The sequence below is a fragment of the Canis lupus genome, chromosome 5 (assembly GCF_011100685.1).
Source record: "Canis lupus familiaris isolate Mischka breed German Shepherd chromosome 5, alternate assembly UU_Cfam_GSD_1.0, whole genome shotgun sequence".
NCBI classification, from domain to species: Eukaryota; Metazoa; Chordata; class Mammalia; order Carnivora; family Canidae; genus Canis; species Canis lupus.
Genome location: NC_049226.1, coordinates 9,736,689 through 9,757,083, shown reverse-complemented (window position 1 = coordinate 9,757,083; position 20,395 = coordinate 9,736,689). Strand labels below are relative to the sequence as shown.

The window sequence follows — 20,395 nt, the reverse complement described above, 5'->3', positions numbered from 1 at the left end:
GTACTATGTAGTCTCTGTCTCCTAAATATTTATTGGTATGTTAATTATTAGCACCAAGGAAATCCTATTTATTGTTTTTAAACTACAGCGGTTCTTTGGATTCCTAAACCAACATCATTTACTGAGATTACCAGTATTTATTCTCTGTGCTGTTAATTTCTAAAATAGACACAAAAAGAGAGCACTGCTCATCTCTCGAATTGAGTCTATCTTCAGTTTATCCTATAGGCCACCAGTAGCATTTAATCTAATGGCAAACAACTTCTCAATCAGTTTAAGCTTTCCTTTTAACTCTCTTAGTTTCACTCAATAACATTCTTACCTCAAAAAGTGTTGAAATCCAAGAACTAGAGGCACTCACCTGGCATCTAAGGCTGGTACATAGTATTTAAAAATGTTTGTTGAATGGAAATGAATTACAAAGAGCCTGCACCGGAATCTGGATCACTCTGAACTGGATATTGACAGAACTAATCAGGCAATCCTTGTTTTCAAGGGCCAAAACACTTCCACAGGCTTCCCGGTCATATATATATATATATATAAAACTAAGTCAGTACTTAAACCAACTCCCACATTCACCCCACTGCTCCCCAGAGTAGCCTCCTGACCTGCCTCTCACCTTCAACACACCATAACTCTACCACTACCTCTAACGGAGATCTGATCCAGTCTCCACTTGACCCAGCCCTGACTGTGGCCTCCTAATCCAGTAATTTCCAGCTATGCTCCTCCACATGCTGTTATGCAGCTTAATCTCTTCTAGACAGAGAATCCTTTGTAGGACCTGTCTGCTCTTGGAGGCTTCTGGTCCTAGCCTTCTTGAACATGCCTACAGCCACTACCTCAGGTCAGGCCTTCATTGTCTCTTGCCTGAATATCATAATAATTGGCTAACAGTTCTCACCACCTCTACTCTTACTGATCCCTAATCCACTTTCCATAGTGCTGCCAGAGTAATCTTTCTAAAATACAAATCCGACAGTCGGTCCAAACTAGAGTATACACTCCTTAGCAGTGACAGACAAGCCTTCCTACATTTTAAACCTTCTCTCCCAACGTCTGCCAGTAGCCACATACCCCACTGTTCAAGCAAACCAACCTGCTCGCCTTTCTCCAAGAACCTGTGCTCACTCGTGCCTCTGGGCTTTCCTCCAGGCTCTTCCCCCTACCTGGTTTGCCCTACTCATCTTTCAAGATAAACCTTGGGTTAAGTGAATTATCTCTCCGAAGCACTCCATGGCACATTGCTCTTCTACATTGTGGCACCTAACACACTTATGTGTAATTGCTTAATATTTTTCTGTCTCCTCCCCTAACCTGTAAGCTTCCTTAGGAGAGAGACCACATCTATCTTGCTAATCACTGTCTCACCAGTACCTAGCACAGTATCTGGCACACTGGCACTCGATAAATATTTGACTGACTAAACATAAAATTATTATTATTAATAATAATGGCAGCTAATAATATTAATATTATTAATAAAATTAATAATGATGATGATGATGGCAGCTTACTGTGTGCCTGGCACTGTCCTAAGTACTTTACATGTGTTAATTCATTTAATCCTTGAAATAATCCTAAATATCATTATTGTCTCCACTTTACAAATAAGGACATTGTGACGCAGAGATAGAAAATAACACAGCCTGAGGTTATATAGTCATAACATGACAGAGTCACAACCTGACCCAGACAGTGGATCCAGAGCCTAGGTTGTCGGGACTCCTCCATACTGCCTCTCCTTCAAATATAATTCAGTTCGAAAGGCACCTTCTGTGAAAACCGTATCTTACCATCCAATCTGAATTAGACATTTGTCTTCCGTATCCTATGACACCCTACATACACTTTCATCATAGTATTTATCACACTGAACTTTATGACTTGGTGTCCATTCCCCTTATTCCATGAGATACTGGAGGGCAGGAACTTTGACTCTGTGTTGAGTTTCTTTGTACCCTCAGGACATCACACATAGTACATACTCCAACTTTCATGGATGGATGATAGAGCCTGAGTCAGAACCTTAGCGTTCATTTTCAGATTATCCACCAGGTGGCGGAAGAAGACAAAAGCTGAACAGAGGGCGAGATCCCTTACCTTTCACACTTGTCACTTTCTCCATGATGGTTTCCTGATCTCGGTACAGAGTCACCGTCACTGTGGCTTCCGATGTGCCATAGCCCCAAATCACTGCCCCTGCGGGCTCCTTCTGCAGCACCATGTAGTTATTGATGTAGGAGGCAAAGCGAAAACCAACATCTAAAATATAAAACAAACACTTAGAAGAGCATCATTGGAAGATACATCACCAACTGAATCTGGTTACACAGCAAAGAACATAATAAAGCCTTTATACAGGCCAATTTGAATATATCCAGTCCTTTTAATCTTCTAAAACTAGATCTTATGCTTCCTAATTAGGTAAGCAACCCAACAAGAAGAGTTGCCAACAATATGCATCAAAGTACAGGGTGACCAATAAGGAAAACTCAAAGAACCTAGGGCAACCAATGTACCGCAAGCCTCCTCACCCTCAGAGCTCTTGATCTGCCTTTGCCCTGGGCTTGGCCCTGACACTTCATTCACCTACAAATTGCTAAGATGCTCCTCTTATACACCCCACAGATGGTATTTATGAGAAAAATAAACTACTTCCTTTCCCTACTTTCCATTACCACACCCACTCCTTGTTGCTGAGAATAAAGAAACCTGCCTCTCTCCAACACAGCCTTCCCGAATCTATCCCCCCACCCTTTATTTCCCCCTTTCCATCCTACCAGTATCAACTTCTCACAAATAATTCCCCTTACTGTGTTTTTTTTTTACAATCCATTAAAAATTCTAAATAAGCATTTATGAACATCTGCAACGTCTGCTTCCTTCCAAGGTAAATTCAGATAAACTAAGATGAAAAAATAAGGTCGGTGAGAAACAGAAGGTCAAAATGTCAGAACAGAGGTCTTTCGTCTCAATTTTACCCATTTCACAAGCTATATTATATAAAAAGAACAAGAGAGAGCACTTGAAACTGTAGATTCTATTCTAGAGTCACTAACAAGACTGAATAAGAACTCACTTTAACGAGATCATTCCTATTTTTAACATGCAGCCTATATTGAAGTATTTTATTAATAACAAGCATCTATCCAAATTATCTCAGTGAGTTCCTCATCAAAACTTAACAAGGGGGGAAAAAATCTTAAGTTATGTCCCATTTTGTCTGAACAAAACAGACTAAAATCCCTAGAAGAAAATAATTAACAAAGTTAAGATTTTTTTTTAAGGGTTTTAAACAAAAATGATAGGCAGGACAGAGAATGAGAACTAACAAGGTTGACATTTTTCTCCCTGGAAGCTACAAATGATGATGGCCCCTTAGGCCACACTTAACAGGGCAGCATAGCTAATGGGGTCTCCTACACAGACTGGGTGGCCTATTTGTCCTGTGCTTCGAATAACAGCCCAGTTGCTACACATCTTCTGCTCGCTCTCTCTCATGAGCGTTAGTTCCATCATAAATCTGACATGACAACCAAAGATCATCCAGAAGGCTGGATAATGGGCTCAAGATGCACAGCTACCACAAGCAAAATGCTCTAAGAAGAGACTCCAACACCCCACAATTGCATAAGCAGGTTGGCAGCATGCTGGAGGGAAGGGGAGAGGCACACGTGTGGGAGGGCCTAGTCTTGGGTAGGTGCTTCATATGGAACGAAAACTGGAAACCAAAGGGCTAAGAGCTAAGCAGAGAGGATGAGGGTAGGGGGAAACGGAACTGGTTGTCACTTGCACATGAGCCTGTGCAAATGAAGGGCTGAGTGCAGCCACTGTTTTACAGGCTGGGGCACATCTTTCTAAGTTCCGTCTGTTTCCACCAATACACACTTACTGGACCTCACTGTGCCTGGCTCTATTCTGTGTTAAAGAATTTTAAAGATAGAAAGGATCTTTCAAAACAAAGAAAGAAAGGGGCAGCCCCGGTGGTGCAGTGGTTTAGCGCCGCCTGCAGCCCAGGGCGTGATCTGGAGACCCTGGATCAAGTCCCACGTCAGGCTCTCTGCATGGAGCCTGCTTCTCCCTCTGCCTGTGTCTCTGCCTCTCACTCTCTCTGCATCTCTATGAATAAATAAATAAAATCTTTAAAAAAAAAAAAGAAAGAAAGAAAGGATCTTTCACACTCGGAGGTAGAATCTTGTTATTTACTGATCAACACTGACCCCTCCCCTCCCCGGCTAGATTGGGTAATTTTGGTTAATAGCTTGTATATTAATTAATTAATTCGACAAATATTTATTGATATCTACTGTGTGCCAGACACCATTTTAAGCACTGGGGATATAATAGAAAAAGAAAAGGGAGCCTGGGTGGTCAGCGGTTGAACATCTACCTTTGGCTCAGGGCGTGATCCCAGAGTCCCGGGATCCAGTCCTACATTGGGCTTCCTGCATGGAGGCTGCTTCTCCCTCTGCCTGTGCCTGTGTCTCTGCCTCTCTGTGTCTCTCATGAATAAATAAATAAAATCTTAAAAAAAAAAGAAAAAGAAAAAGAAAGGAAGGCAAAGGGGAAAAAAAACACAAAACTCCAGCAACAGGGAGGTTCCATTCTACTGGGGAGCTTATTTCTGGCAGGCACAAGCACGCTGCATGTAGCAAACCCCTTTGACGGACCTTAAATCACGTAGGTAGTTCATGTCAGGACTTGGAACCAAGCCACCTGATTCCAAAGCTACTGCAATTTCCACTCTGCTGCAGTTAGATACTGGTGGTAAATTAAAAAAAAAAAAAAAGTCATACTTTCTGCCCTTATAAAGCTCACATTCCAACCAGATAAGAGTAGACAGTGGAACATTACCAAGGAATTGAGCAATGGACAAAATAGGAGAACAAGAAAGGAGGCAGGACTGGTCATTCCTTTTGTCAAAGACAAGACACTTAGCATTTGAATTTTTTTTTTTTAGGTCTTTAATTTTTTCCATCGTTTGGGCATTGGAGTAGAAAACACAAATTAACATTGTGGGGAAATTAAAAGTAGTCATTAGAAGCAGACTGACAAAATTAGGACAGCGGTTAGGTTACCTCTGGTGAGGAACTTGTGGGATGCACTGGGGAGGAACATCCAGGGAGTCTCAATAAAACTGGCAATGTTCTAGATCTTAAGTTGGGTGCAGCACCCTTGGGTGTTCATTTTCTTGTTGCATTGCTCATATATTTTTGTACACTTCAAAATATAAAGCAGTCAACACGGGCACAGGGGGGAATGATTTGAAGGAAAGATGTGAGGATATGCCACCGAATAAGAAGGAAAGAAAATTTAAAGCATTAATGAAAAAAAATACAGTCATCGGTCATGAAGGTAATGGAACCATAAAACCCAAAGGTGAAGACTGAATACAGGACTGGCATTAAAGTTGACAGCCTTTAAGAGAAGATCTAATAAAAGAATGGCCCTGCTCTCCTCCCATATGCTAGGCTCAAAGGTCACTGAGTGGGGATGAGAGCCAGCAAGGGATCCCCGGGGCGCTCAGCGGTCTAGCGTCACCTTCAGCCCTGGGGGGTGATCCCGGGGTCCTGGGATAGAGTCCAGCATCAGGCTCCCCCACTGGAGCCTGCTTCTCCTGCCTGTGTCTCTGCCTCTCTGTGTGCGTCTCTCATGAATAAATAAATTAAAAAGAGAGAAAATGCTATGCAGAGTGCTGCTGGTTTACACTTGTGTTAAAGCCTGAGAAACTCCTGATGGGCCACAGTTGGTCTCAGTCTGGGTACTTTTGGGTTCTCAGGTAAAGTAACTGCCAGTTTTCTGCACCCTGTCCCCACTCTCACTTCAACCTATCTTTCTTAGCAGGGATCTTTGGGATCCACTCTTTGAATGGCTTGAAGAAAACAGGTGCAGCGTGAGCACTTTCCTAGGCATTAATTAGTGGGCAGATCCCACCTGCTGGTTCTCCGTGGTTGTGGCTCAGCGTCCAGCCCGGGGCCCTCAAATGGCAGGATCCCAGCTGGACAGTAGTCCAAGTGAGTACTTGGACTCCGCCACATCACGCATATAACCTCACCACCGCCCTCTGTCAGCTGCGCCTGAGATCAAAGCTAGGCCTTAAATACTCTGAGCTACTGAGGGGGTTGTATTTCTTAGCCCTAATCACCACTTAAAGTAGTCAGACGTAATTCCCCCAAGGAACCAAGCTCCAAGCACACCCTCCCCAAGGGTACCACTGAGGGGGCAGCAGGGAAACGCTGTGGGTGATGACTCAGTCACCTGTTTCCAAATATTACCCAACTCGCTTCGCCCCCTTCCCTGCGGGTTCCCCTGCAGTTATCCGGGGACCCCGAGGGCCTCGGTCTGGCGCGATCGGGCCTCCGGGCTCAGACACCCAAACCTCCCCTCTGGCCCACAAGGGGCATCGTGACGACGGCGGGAGGACGCGGACCCGCGGGCAGCCCCGCCCAGCAGGCACCTGCGGCCCAGCCCGGGTCGGAGGGCGGCGCCGGGGTGGCAGGAGCTGCGGAGGACGCGGGACCTCGGAGCCCGCGCAGGCCGGCCGGCAGGGGCCGGGCCGAGTGCGCCGCCTCACCTGCACTCGTGGCGGCCAGCAGGACTAGAGGCAGCAGCACCGGCCCACACACAACCCTCGGCGCTGCCATGTTCGCGAGAATCCGCCGCCCGCGTGCTGGACTCCGGGTGCCCTCTGCAGGCGGGGCCCGGGCCGTGGGCGGGGCCGTGGGCGGGGCCGTGGGCGGGGCCGTGGGCGGGGCCGTGGGCGGGGCCGTGGGCGGGGCCGGGAGATCTGGCTCCACCCCTCCCAGGACGTTCGGTCGCGAAGCCGTCCGCGGCCGCCGGGCGAGGCCGGGCCTGTCCCCTTCCCGGCCGCCGTAGTTGGGTTCAAAAAAAAAAAAAACGGTTACCCAGCAACGAGAAATAACAACCGGAACCATCGGCAACCAGCTCTGCGAGAACGGAGAGGTGAGGCGGTTTTCCCCACTTCCTCTCCAGACCCGAGACCTCGCCCGTCCCCTGGGCCTCTCGCGTTCTCTCGGGATCCCCGACACATTCCGGGATCGCGAGGGCACCCGGGGCGCCGAGGCAGCCTGCGATCCCCGATCCTCGACGTCGCTCGAGGGCCGCGGTCCCCGCTCGGAGCGCCCTCCCCTCCCCAGACCCGTCCAGGGTCTCGCCCTGCCCTGGAGTGATTCGGTACCTCATCTCCCGTGCCCTCGAAAACCGAAAAGCATCCTGCACGCCGTGGGCCTCGTGACACCGTCTCGCCCCTCACCTAGACCCCCACCGGCCGGCGCTCTGTGCGGCATCGGCACCTCCACCGAAAAGGGCCAGGGTGTCGTTTGCACGCTCAGCCGCCCAGCCCGCTGCTTGGCAGCTGTCCTCGGTCCAGTCCTGTATTCCAAGACCGGAAGATCAGACCTGGTCAGGACAAAACCGGAAAACACAAGAATCCCCAAATCTCGGAGCCTGGATTTGCAGAATCTTTGATCTTGCCTCCGCCCTCTGAGCCCCTGCTGCCCCTTTCTGGGGGGGTACGTAGGCCTTTCCGGGCATTGTAGGTCACGCTTCGGAAGTGGAAGCAAGGGGCAAGACTAATTAAGTGTTACTCTTCTTCGTTTAACAAATTAGAGTAATTTCTAGAACCAAGATTGGCTCTTACTTCATTTTTTTGAAAATTTAAACCCCCTGAGAGTGTCTTCTTGGTAATTTCTGATGAATTTTTAACAGTACTTCTGAGTTCCTGTGGGATAACAAAAATTACCCTCATCTTTTTAATATGTTTTAAAATATATATTATATTATTATATATTATATATATTTATTCATTATATTATATATTTAATGTATATTAAAATATATATATAAGGGACAGAAATAAAAAGCCTTAGTGTTCTAGTGAAAAAAAATCTGCGATTTTTGTAATTTAAAAAATAATGATTAGGCCTAGTAAATGAGTTTGTATTTGTAATATTCTAATTAATGATAGAGAGTCCAAAACTCTGGAAGAAATGATGGAGAAATGATGGACTGGGGTTGTGTTGGGGGGGGGGGAGAATGAAAGTTCAGGAAATTTGGGTCTCAGAAATAATTTGCCGTCATAATTGTGATTATATAAGTAAAATCAGACAAGCTTACAGACAATACTCTCTAACGAATCTCTAGGTACAATAGGCAGTTCCTTCCAAGGAGATGTCGATTCCATTCTCCAACACCCACTACCGAATTCCACAAGGATTTGGCAATCTTCTTGAAGGACTGACACGGGAGATTCTGAGGGAGCAACCAGAAAATATACCAGCTTTTGCAGCAGCATATTTTGAAAATCTTCTAGAGAAACGAGAGAGTAAGATTTTTTTAATAGGCTTTTTTTTTTTCTTAAGTAAGAGACTAAGCATTTGTTTATGGTGAAACTGGGTCAAGACCATTCTCATTCCACAGAAAGCCTTTATGAGGCAAGTAGCTTCAAATAACAGTTCTTGCTATAGAAAACATGTGCCTTTATGATAAGTTTTCTTAAATCACATTATTTCACATTATTGAAGATTACCAGTTGATTACTCAGACCTTCTTTGTCGTGTTTTTCATGGACACACTGGGTGGAAGGGAACCTCAAGAGATCATCCAGCCTATCCCTCCATCTCCCAATAGGCTGTTCCAATGCATGCCAAGCAGCTGACTGCCTAGTCCTCCTGGGAAGAGAGTTTGGTTGTCTTTACATGTTGACTCTTCTTACTTCAAAGTATTATAACTGTTGTAAAAAATAATTCTATGCTCCTTACATTAAATAGATTGGTATTTGCTGGGGTATGTGAAACTGTCTGCAAAAAAGCACAGAGTAATACTGCTTTTAAAACTAAAATTCCAGGGGTGTCTGGGTGGCTCACTCAATTAAGTATCTGACTCTTGATTTTAGGCTCAGGTCTTGGTTTCGGAGTCATGAGTTCAAGCCCCATGTTGGGCTCCATGGGTGTGGAGCCTCCTTAAAAAAAAAAAAAAAAAAAAAGAAAAGAAAAGAAATCCCAGCTTGGGAAGTAATTTATATCCTTTCTCTATTCTTCCAAGGTCCTGTCCTGCCCAGAGACTAAGATTCATGCTAACAGTGACTCTTTGGCTGAAAGCCAAAGAAGTTTCTTCACTTCCAGAAATAAAATTTCCAAATTCGTAGCTTTGAAGTCTCATAACTATCAAAATCTGATCCAGTAGTCAAAATGGGAATTATTACAGCTATGCATCTCTATAAAAAAAAAAAAAAAACCTATTCTTGACTAGAACAAACATTTTGTATGAGCTGTTTCCATCATTACTTTTGACTGCAGTATTCCAACAGAGTGGTAAAAGTGACTAGAAATAACTACAAGTAAGTGAGCATTCGATTTCAAATCATTTTCCAGAAGAAGGAAACCTACCACAAGGCTTAAATTGAAACAACTCCCATACACACTGCACTGCTCCACCATCTTGTCTTCTTTTCTCAACCCCGGCAGAGCTCAGAATCTCTGCCAATTTCCTGAATGTTGCTGGTCTTTTCCATATCCAGTCAGTATGAATATCTGTTGTATAATTTAAAACTTACATGCTACTAAAAAGCGATTAAAAGAACTCAGAGTAAGAGGTGAATTATAATGGGCATTAATTTTGTTATTATAACATTAATTTTACAAACTCATGAGTAAAATGTCTTTAGTCATTTATTTAATTTTAGATCTCAGAAATGTCCCATTACAAAAACATTTGAGTCATTGTTAGTGGATCATGATAATTAAAGCAATTGGTGATTCAGAGTAATAGTCTCAGATTACTAGTCTCTAACTAAAAAACTAGATAAAACTACTTGAAAAAATTTAAAGCACCATACTCAATTCCACTCATGTAAACCAAAGGTGAACTATCCAACTGATGCAAGTATCAGAATGTAGTCTATCCAAAAGGGAAGAAAAAAATCCTCTAGCCTAGTGTCTCTCACAATGCAAGAATTCCCTTCCAGCAGTCTTCATAGGTAATTATTAGTCTTAACTTTGATTTTTCTGACAGAAAACATGTTAGCATTTGATATAAGTGGTATCTCAAATCGTTAGGGAAAAGGTGGGCTTTTATTAAATAATGTTGAGATAAAGATGGAAAAAAGATAAAATTGAATCTATTCCTTACATCATACACCAGGGTAAGTTCCAAATTGATCAAAGATTTAAATTTTTTTTTAGATTTAAATTTTTAAATGAAATCATATAAACAGATAAGGAACATGGATGAATTTCTCTGTAATATAAGAGAGGAAAAAGCTTTTCTAGCTAAGTTGCTACAATTACTTAAAAATCCAAAAGCAATTAGGGAAAAAAAGACTGGTAAGATTGGCAACATAAAACTAAAGTTTTACATGGCAAAATCACCATAAGAAAAGTGAAACTACTTACAAATGCTAAACTGAAGAAAAACATTTGCAATTTATAACCCAACAGGTTAATAAACCTAATAAAGTTTTGTGAAGATACGGAAGAAAAAGCAATGACCTTTTATAAAACGATGGTCAAGAGATATGAGCAAACCACACAAAAAATGCGAATTGCCCTTAACATGTGGGAACACACTGAAACTAACCCATTACAACATAAGCCAGATCAAAACTACACTGGGATACATACCACTACCAACTCCCCCCATCAGACTGGCAAAACAGCCAGTTTGCCAATTTATTCTAGACAAAGCTAGAGGGGAAATAAACAGTCATACACATTGCTGGAGGAGATATAAAATGATATAACCCCAAAGAAGAGAATTTGACCGAGAAGCTCCACTTCTTCCCTTTTCATTGCATCATTTTTTGAGGAAACAATCGAAACATCCATCATAGGGAATTTGTTGAATAAACTAGAGGACATCCATACAATGGAATTAATTATATATAACTACTTAAAAAAGAGAATGAGAAAGATCTCTATATGTTGCTATAGAGTGATCTTGAGGATATGTTAAGTGAAAAAAGTAAGGTGGAAAAAAAGTGTTTAGTATACTACCAATTACCTAACAAAGGGATGTTGATACGAATATATAACTATTCATTTATATTTTTAATGAAAGACTAAGTCTTTTAAAAGTCTACATTTACCTCTGGAGGAAAAGTAACAGAGTGGAGGGAACAGTATAGAAGCTAGAAAGCTGGACTTCTCTGAATATATCTTGAATTCAAAATCACAAATGTTCAACATAGTTTAAAGTAGAAAGAAATTTTTTAAAATTTTAAGCAATCTCTAAAGTTTGGAAGTGAAGTGAAACAAAGGAGCCTAACTAGTATTAAAAATGGGTAGATATAACCACACAGAAAAATTATTTCAAGTGACTTTATAATACATACAGTAATGTGTACATCTCTGGTGGATATACCCTAAAAACAAAATGAAGTAAAAAAAAAAGTCTTAAAGTGTTTTCAGTAATCATTGTTAATAATATTATAGTATAATTACAGTTTTTATTCACTGTAGGACATAGCAAACAAGTAACTATCCTACTGTTATTAGAATAAGATTTTTAGTATAAGAAAAATGACATATAGATATAAAAATAAAATAAGTTAGTAAAATCCTATAATCCTAAATTTGAACAGAAAAATATCAGTGTGACCTCAATGATATATTTTCTCTTCAAAAATGAAAGAGATGTTCTCTAGCTGTATACATTTTTTAAAAGGCTACAAAACAATGACCAACCCAGTACCAATGAGCACCCAGCCTCTAGAGTGTGACATCTAGCTACCATTTCCCACAGACCAAGGCTTCTAGACTAGCTAATTCCGTGATTTGGTCAGCAAATATGCAAGTTGAGCCTGAACATCTTGCCATACCAGAAAAAAAGGAAACTATCAATGATTACTAGAGTTGTTTCCAAAGGACTCAGGAACACCTGAATACCTGAATGAGTTCCCACTGGCCAATTTTGGACAGTGAGAGCATCAATAAGAATAATAAATGCAGTGGATTGAAGTTGACCCAATTTCTTAACTATTCAAAACAAGTAAAACTTCCTTAAGAGGAGGATCCTAAGGAACCAACTGATTATTCTGAAAACTGGTCAATAAGGGGGAAGCATCAAAACTTTAACCTACCTTTTCTGGATGAACTGTGTGTCAGCTAACAGTTAGCTGTTGATATGGGAAAGTTTTTCTTTACTGATTACTCCAGAAATAAATAATGATCAAATAAGAACATTGCCATTTTGCAATCCCTAAAGAAATGATCTAAGCAATCATCACCAATGGGCCATTAAAGATTATAAAAAGAGAGACAACCAGATATTATGTGTATCCTGACAAAATTACACTGCATTATCTCTAAAGTATTCTTGCTAAATAAATAAATAAATCCTGAATCAGCTACAGGAAATTCAAAAGCAAAGGAACTTGTTAAAAGTCATAATGAGAATGGAATCAGAAATATCTAAACTGTGGAAAACTCCAAAGGAAAAATGATCCAATTTCCTCAACAAAAACATTGCAAGGAAAAAATATGTGGGCTGGGAGATTGGTGAAAATCTCTTCCAATTAAAAGAGATGTAAAAGGCATAATGAAAGGCCGTGTGGGCCCATTGTTTGGGTTCTGTTTGAACAAATCAACAGTAAAAAAATCAACAAAAAATATACTAGGCAACATGGAGAAATTTGGATAGCTAATATTAAGGCATTATTGTTAGTATTTAGATGTGATCATGATATTGTGGCTTTATATCTTAGAGATGCACACTGAAATAAACATTTATAGATAAAACAATAGGATGCCCGGAACTGGCTTGAAAATAATCACAAGAAAGGGTGGGAAATTGAGTGAAGTTACAGATAAAATAAGATAAATCCTGAGTTTGTAATTGTTGAATCTGAGTAATATACACGTTATATTATTCTCTCTACTTTTGAAGTTTGAAATTGTTCATAGGGGATCCCTGGGTGGCGCAGCAGTTTGGCGCCTGCCTTTGGCCCAGGGTGCGATCCTGGAGACCCGGGATCAAATCCCACGTCGGGCTCCCGGTGCATGGAGCTTGCTTCTCCCTCTGCCTGTGTCTCTGCCTCTCTCTCTCTCTCTCTCTCTCTCTCTCTGTGACTATCATAAATAATTTTTAAAAAAATGAAATTGTTCATAATGGGGACATCTGGGTAGCTCAGTCGGTTGGGCGTCTGCCTTCAGCTCAGGTCATGATCCTAGGGTCCTAGGAATGGGCCCTGGGATTGGGCTCCATGTCATTGGCTCCCTGCTCAGCAGGAAGCTGGAAGCCTGCTTCTCCCTCTCCCTCTGCCACTCCCCTAATTTGTACTCTCTGGCTCTGTCAGATGAATGAAATCTTTTAAAAAAAAAAAAGAAATTGTTCATAATGAAAAGTTCAAAAAATCTGCTTAAATATAAATATTTCTTCCTGTCTTTGTTTACTGACTACATAATATGCTTCATTTTTATTTTTTTAAAGATTTTATTTATTTGACAGAGAGAGAGCACAAGCAGGAGGAGGAGCATCATATATTGTTATCACTGGTTATGTTTACAGTGTTAAGCTATGTACATAATAAGATTTTCCTTTTTTTAAGATTTTATTTATTCAAGAGAGACACAGAAACAGAGACAGAGACATAGGCAGAGGGAGAAGCAGGCTCCCTGCAGGGAGCCATATATGGAACTCGATCCCAGGACTCCAAGATCACGCCCTGAGCCACAGGCAGACACTCAACCACTGAGCCACCCAGGTGTCCCCATAGTAAGATTTTCAACTAGCAATAAAGAACTTCCAGCTTGGGCAGCCTCGGTGGCTCAGCGGTTTAGCGCTGCCTGCAGCCCAGGGCGTGATCTTGGAGACCCTGGATCGAGTCCTACGTCAGGCTCTCTGTATGATGCCTGCTTCTCCCTCTGCCTGTGTCTCTGCCTCTCTCTGTCTCTATGAATAAATAAAAAAATAAAATCTTTAAAAAAAAAAAAAGCCCTGTAGTTTGAAAAAAAGATCTTGTGTTACTAATCTGGATTTACTTTAATGAACTCAAAATAAGTCTGAAATTATTATATTTTTATTATTTAGAAACCAACTTTGATCCAGCAGAATGGGGGGCTAAGGTAGACGACCGCTTCTATAACAACCATGCATTCAAGGTATGGTCCTATGAAACTCGTGGATTTGGTTATTTCTTCTCCTTGTCTCCAAAACAGATAATAGCAGAATCTCCCCAGAATCACGATCATGAAAGGCATATATATCTTATTAAACCTTTTTAGTTGTGCTGTTCTTTCTGACGAGAATTTTTTTTCTAAAGTATCTGAATTGTGAAAAAAAATAAAGTATCTGAATTGTGAACAGATATTTAGCTGAAATTGAAAGGTGATCAACAGAAAGAATGTACTTGAAAAGTTACAGAATAACTACTATAATTTATTCTTCAAATTGTATTGGGTATCACGATGGTTAGCAATAGCGGATCCTCAATAAATATTTGTTGAATTAACAAATGACATTTCATAAAATAAAACACCATTTATCTAGTTGTTTCATCATCATTGACATCATGGTGGAGTTTCTTCTACAAAACTAATGTGTTCAAAGACTGAACCTGCCTTCTCTTTAGCAACATTCTCTGAACCAGCCTTTCTCAACCAAGGTTCCCCAAAATAATTAAGCCCTAAGCCAAAGGCACTCATTGCATGTAAAGAATCAATGTCTTTCCTTTGTATCCAGGATGATTCTAGTTATGTACCATCCTTGATAGAATAGTCCCTCAAAACATTCTGTGTTCTGTGGTCCAGAAGAGGAACACTGGATGATAAGGGCTATGTGTGACCCTTTGTGATTGGCATCAACTAACTGGGAACTTGATGGAAATTCTGTCTCAGGCTCTACTCGAGATCTGCCAAGTCAGAAACTGAACTTTAACAAGCTCCCCAAAGTAATTTGTAGGTACATTGGTGTCTGAGAAGCACTCTTCTAGACAACTGAGATAATACATTAGCCACAAATCTCCGCCAGATATTAGAATTAAAAGGAATTAACCAAGTTCAGGTTTTGATGGTGTTCCGCAGTAGAACTGGGGAATTTCCAGGGGAAATACCTGTCACTTTTTCCATGAGTTCAAAAGTGAAGTTCCATCCATTTGTGCCTGCCAGATAATGGGAGTGTTGAGTTTGTTTCCACTTAACTTAATTCTCTGTGTTCATGTTTTATTTCAATCAAAAGAATAGTGTCAAAAAGCTTTAAGTCTTTGTGTCACATAGCAATTTTAGGGTGTTTTTTTCCATCTCTTTTGAATTCTAAAGGCTTTACTTAATTAGCTTATATGTCTTCAAATTTCTGTTTTATGGATTCAAGAAACTCTTCTCATAGGTTGTGAATTAGCAATGCCTCTATTTTGGTGAAAGTTTTCAATAACCATGTCAAAATAGGCATAGCTGATATCCCTTTTTTTTTTATTTAAATGGCTCCCCATAGCACAATTTACTTCTTTGATATGATTTTTAACCTTCAAACTTCATTAAAAAGTCCACTTGATCTCACATCATGGGGCACAATGGCACATATTTTGTTCTTATTTTAAAAACTAGCAGCACTTCTTTTTTACACTTTGTTCAAGATTCATTACAGCATCTTAACAACTTTAGTATAAGACAATAGCTTTGTTTTCATATAAAAACAATGCTGCACACATTCCAAAAGCAAAAATGTCAAACATTTTTCACCAATTGTTTGGTCATATTTGTTTATGCATATTCCCTTGAGAGTTTTAATTTATTTCTTTTTTTTCCAACCTAGTTTCTTTTTTTTTTTTAATCAGCATGTACTTAATTCCTACTACTTCTCAATAACATACAGAAATATTTAGTGACTTTCAGCAGTTTGATGCAAGACTTTACTGTTTTGGAATATTGCCTGTTTGACCCTCTCACCCCTCTTCCAGGAGCAAGAATCACCTGAGAATTGTGAGTCAGAAAAAGAAAAATCTCCCCCATCTGTGAAAGAGGATGAGACACCAGTCACAGCCTTTGTAAGTTATATTTTCCATATATTATTAGATTCCTAAAAAGAATCATATCCCTCAAATTAAAATTATACTCCAAATATGAATCTAGTCTATTATCCATATTGCTAAAATAATCACTTTGCTCTCTAGATAACTGGCATCAGTGATAAACTCACTGGTAGATCATTTGTAACTATGCCTATTATGAAGGAAAACTCCTTCTTGCCCTTAAAAATAAAATCTTATTTTCCAAGATTGGCAATAGGTGGGAGAATCTCAGTCTTCATCCTTCAGATTCACTTTCCACTCTGAGAATTTTTCACTAATCGATGCTCTCACCACCACACAGTGGCAAGGGTCAGAGATGACAAAAGGAAACTCGCAGAGAATCACATACCACCAAACAGAATGGCTTTCCGCAATGTGTAAAGGTCTTACTCACCTTCCATGCACTGCTGTCTACAAAATAACTTCCTGGGGATCCCTGGGTGGCTCAGCGGTTTAGCGCCTGCCTTTGGCCCAGGGCGTGATCCTGGAGTCCTGGGATCAAGTCCCACATCGGGCTCCCCGCATGGAGCCTGCCTCTCCCTCTGCCTGTGTCTCTGCCTCTCTCTCTGTCTCTGTCTCTCTGTGTCTGTCTCTCATGAATAAATAAATAAAATCTTTTAAAAAAATGACTTCCTGCCTGATAGCCTACATCTAAGCAGTAAAGACCTGACCTGAGTAGGGTCCACCTTCAAAGATACCTATTTTCAGTAGTGTGCTAGAGCCAGCTCTCAAGAGACAACTGTGCACATCTCTATACAACCCATGATCAGTAATGTCTACTTTACCAAAAATCAGCCATGGTAGGAGTATGAAGATCATGGCCAATACTACAAATCAAACTTTTTTTTTTTTGGAGAGTCCATATATAAACATTTACTAGCATATCACTGCCTATATTATGCATAGTCCAGACTCAGAGAACCAAGCCTAGTGGGAAAGAGCTCACTCTCTACAATGTTGAAGACCAAATTTCTGAGTTCCTTTTCATGCCTTAATGTCCCAGTTAGTCACCCGTTAACTGACACCCAAAGCAGACATACCTTACCTCCTACCCAGCTAGGGGCATAACTTTTCCCTATAACCTTTATAAATGATGCCAGAATTATATCAATACAACCCAATCAGCCTAACATTGCCATTTGCCAGTGTCATTTCCTTACATCTTTACTAGTTGCCCTTACCCATTCATGAATCTGAGTTGAGATTTTATTGATTTCCAACTCCACTGTAATGCATTTGCTCATACTGAGGCATCATCTCAGAGGATTTAATACCATCCTGTTGGTATTTAAAAGTTTGAGAGCTAGATTTGCTTCACTGTTTTTTTTTTAATGGGGTGAGTGTATAAATAACCCAAGGGTCCTTCAACAGGAGACTGAGTAAATTAATCAAGTTGCATTAGTACAATGTAATATAATAGTGGAAGAATGGGCAGCATTACATACTGAATAGTAATATAGAAAAGAGAACCAAGATACATAGTTATATGGAAAAAATAGTTGTGAACATTGTAATTAGCATGATCTGATTTTTAAGATAAAAAGGCATGTATATACCCATATGAATACTTTGTATACAGAGAAACTTTGGAAGGATATATATATATACTCACCCCATAATAATGGTTACATCTTAGGAGTAGGATTAGGAAAATGGGAGAAAACTCACTACCAGGAACATTTATGTTTTTAAATGTACATGTACTACTGTTATAATTTAAAATGATATATTAAAAGCTATGTATCTATTGAATTAGACACTTAGAACCTGTGTGTTTCACTGTCTATATTTTGGTAAATTATATATAAATTTTATTTTTTTAAGATTTTATTTATTTATTTGAGAGAGAACAAGAGAGAGTGGCAGGAGGAGCAGAGACAGGGACAGGCAGATTCTATGCTGAGTGTGGAGCCTGACACAGGGCTCGATCCCACGACCTGAGCTGAAATCAAGAGTCAGACTCTCAACCAACTGAGCAATCCAGACACCTCTACACCTAAATTAAAAAAAAAAAAAAGAAGCTATATAAAGAAGTTCAGCCAACCATGTTAAAACTGACACCATTGGGGGCACCTGGGTGGCTCAGTTGCTCAAGCGCCTGCCTTCAGCTCAGGTCATGATCCTGAATTGCCCGGATGGATCCCTGTGTGGTTGGGCTCCCTGCCCAGTGGGGAGTCTGCTTCTCCCTCTCTCTTTGCCCCTCCCCCTGCTCTACTGTCTCTGTCTCTCTCTCTGTCTCTCAGCTAATCAAATCAATTTTTTTTAAAAAAAAAAAAAACCTGATCTTATTGGACTAAAAGGATTTCTCTTTGGCAGTCCACTTTAAATATATGATTTTGCTTAGCTAATCATTGAAAAATTAAGAGATTAATTTCATATAATCATGATTATTTTGAAACAGCACATTTACTATTCTTGACATTTTTACCATGCCTCAAGGATTCTTACTTAGTTTCAAAAAAAAATGTTATTGCTCAGGAAACTGTTAAATAGGAGCTATTTTGAGGGGGAAGTTGGCACTGATCGTTTATTGCAGAGACATATTAAAGAATGAGAAAACAAAATGCCTGCTATTTTGGCACTCATCGTTTAGTATATATACAACGTGACAGTGTATAAAATTCCCTTAAGAAGCAAGAGATCTCAATTGTTACATCCCTAAACTGGTTAAATTTATGCATTTATTTTCATGGCATCAAAATACTGGATATTTAAGAAGCGTCTTACTTTTTTCTCCTTTCCATGAAGGAATCTTCTGAAGAAGAAAAACAAAGAGAGGAGGATGCTGCTCTCAAAATCCAAGCAGCCTTCCGGGGACACTTAGCCAGAGAGGAGGTGAAGAAAATGAAGTCAGGTGATGCTGAAGGAGAGAAAAGAGAGGGAAATGAGTGAGAAGACTGGTTTTACTCCCCCGCTCCCCAGAAAAACATGAAAAAATCATCCAGATCCATCAGCCTCGCTGTGATTGTTGTTTTTTTCTTAGTAAGGGAGATGTGATGTAGTGAAATAACATTTGTTGCTGTTGTGAAAATCTGTCATGAGCATTTGTTTAATAAACATGCCATTGAACACATGCCTCTTAAAGATTTCTCTGAGATCATGAGTCTTATTTATACTTCTCCCAAGTCTCTGTATAAAGACCCCTGGATTTAAAGCTGTAAAACTGGCATGTCTGAGTTTTCAGGGCTCTCAGTGGTTATGTGGTCTAACCATTATCTAACGAATAAATTCTCTATCACATGCCTGAAAACTAGTCCTTCAGCTCCTGGTTCACGCCCGGGTAGAGAATTTTACTGCTTCTCAAGCATAGTCCATTTAGTTTTTGAATAATTCAAATTATTAAAAAGATAAGCTGAATCAAAAACCTGCTTCCCTGTAAGTTTCAACCATATGTTTTCATTTGTCATGCAGGCATGCAATCATTTATTGAAAAATGTATTGAGCCCAAAACATGTGCTGGGATTTAGTAGTGAATATCTGTTCCTACACCCAGCTGATGTTTTTTTTATTGTCATGCTCTCCAAAACCACACAGAATAAGATGAATACATATTTGAAAAAAACAAAAATCATCATAACATCATAAATATTCTTCCTCAACTAAAACTTCCCAAGTTTTTCTCAATGCACAAATGGTAAATACCTGTATCATAAACTCAAAAGGCCTTACATCTTTTTTTTTCAGTGAATCATTCAAGCCACCCCCCCTCCCCGAGTGCTTTATTTTTAGAAAGTTTGGTCTCTCCTTTTTGAGACCTTCTCACCCTTGAATATCTAAGAAACTGTGGGGTTCATGTCTTAGACCAAAAGAAGCAGTTCCTTTCCCAAAACAAAATAGAGAAGAAGTGGAATCTTGTTTAACTAATGCTGTTAACCTTCTACCATGATGATGCAGCATCGTGGTAATGTCCTGGCTGGTTCGGATTCCTGTCTGCACACCTTGGATGTCCAAGCTTTGGTTCTAACATTACACATCTCTCAGCTCACAGTCATACAACCATTGTTCCCCCAAATCTCAGTAACATTCCTGGCTCTGTCTTAAGGAGCTTCTAAAACCAGCCACATGTTATGCATAACAAGTGTCCTCCCGCAAACACTTAGATCCTTGTCTTAAGCTCAGACATTCTCTTTCTGCAAAGCAGTTTTATTTCAGGTGCCCCATTTCCCCCCATTCCCATCCCTGAGCCTTCTTCAGGCTCTACAACAGAAGTTCACCCAAGTGATCTTATCCACTCAAATCAGATGACTTATGCCAGCAATTTCAAGGTTGTGGCATTCATTCTCCAATCTCTACTCACCTCCGGACAGCTATCCCCCCTTCCAAGGTCTTACTGCCACTAGGGAGCTACATGCTGGCTAAACACAAGTC

General features: G+C 40.4%; 2 protein-coding genes across 3 annotated transcripts in view; one reads left to right on the top strand and one right to left on the bottom strand.

The window, feature by feature from the left end:
* Positions 1-6,725, bottom strand: part of SIAE (sialic acid acetylesterase) — a 38,918-nt gene extending 32,193 nt beyond the window's left edge. Inside the window, 2 exon segments of the mRNA XM_038535814.1 lie at positions 2,107-2,268; positions 6,581-6,725. Coding sequence (XP_038391742.1) covers positions 2,107-2,268; positions 6,581-6,650 — 232 coding nt within the window. The 5' untranslated portion in view covers positions 6,651-6,725.
* An 87-nt stretch (positions 6,726-6,812) lies between these two features.
* Positions 6,813-19,113, top strand: SPA17 (sperm autoantigenic protein 17). Of its 2 annotated transcripts, none has more exons than XM_038535818.1 (5): positions 6,813-6,969; positions 8,170-8,350; positions 14,053-14,123; positions 15,917-16,003; positions 18,776-19,111. In XM_038535818.1, the coding sequence occupies exons 2-5, from the start codon at positions 8,197-8,199 to the stop codon at positions 18,917-18,919; spliced, it is 456 nt and encodes a 151-aa protein (XP_038391746.1). In that variant the 5' UTR covers positions 6,813-6,969; positions 8,170-8,196; the 3' UTR covers positions 18,920-19,111. The 2 variants fall into 2 exon arrangements, with proteins under 2 accessions (XP_038391746.1, XP_038391747.1); XM_038535819.1 differs by lacking the exon at positions 6,813-6,969 and adding an exon at positions 7,330-7,538 and having other exon boundaries at positions 18,776-19,113.
* The last annotated feature ends 1,282 nt before the right edge of the window (positions 19,114-20,395 follow it).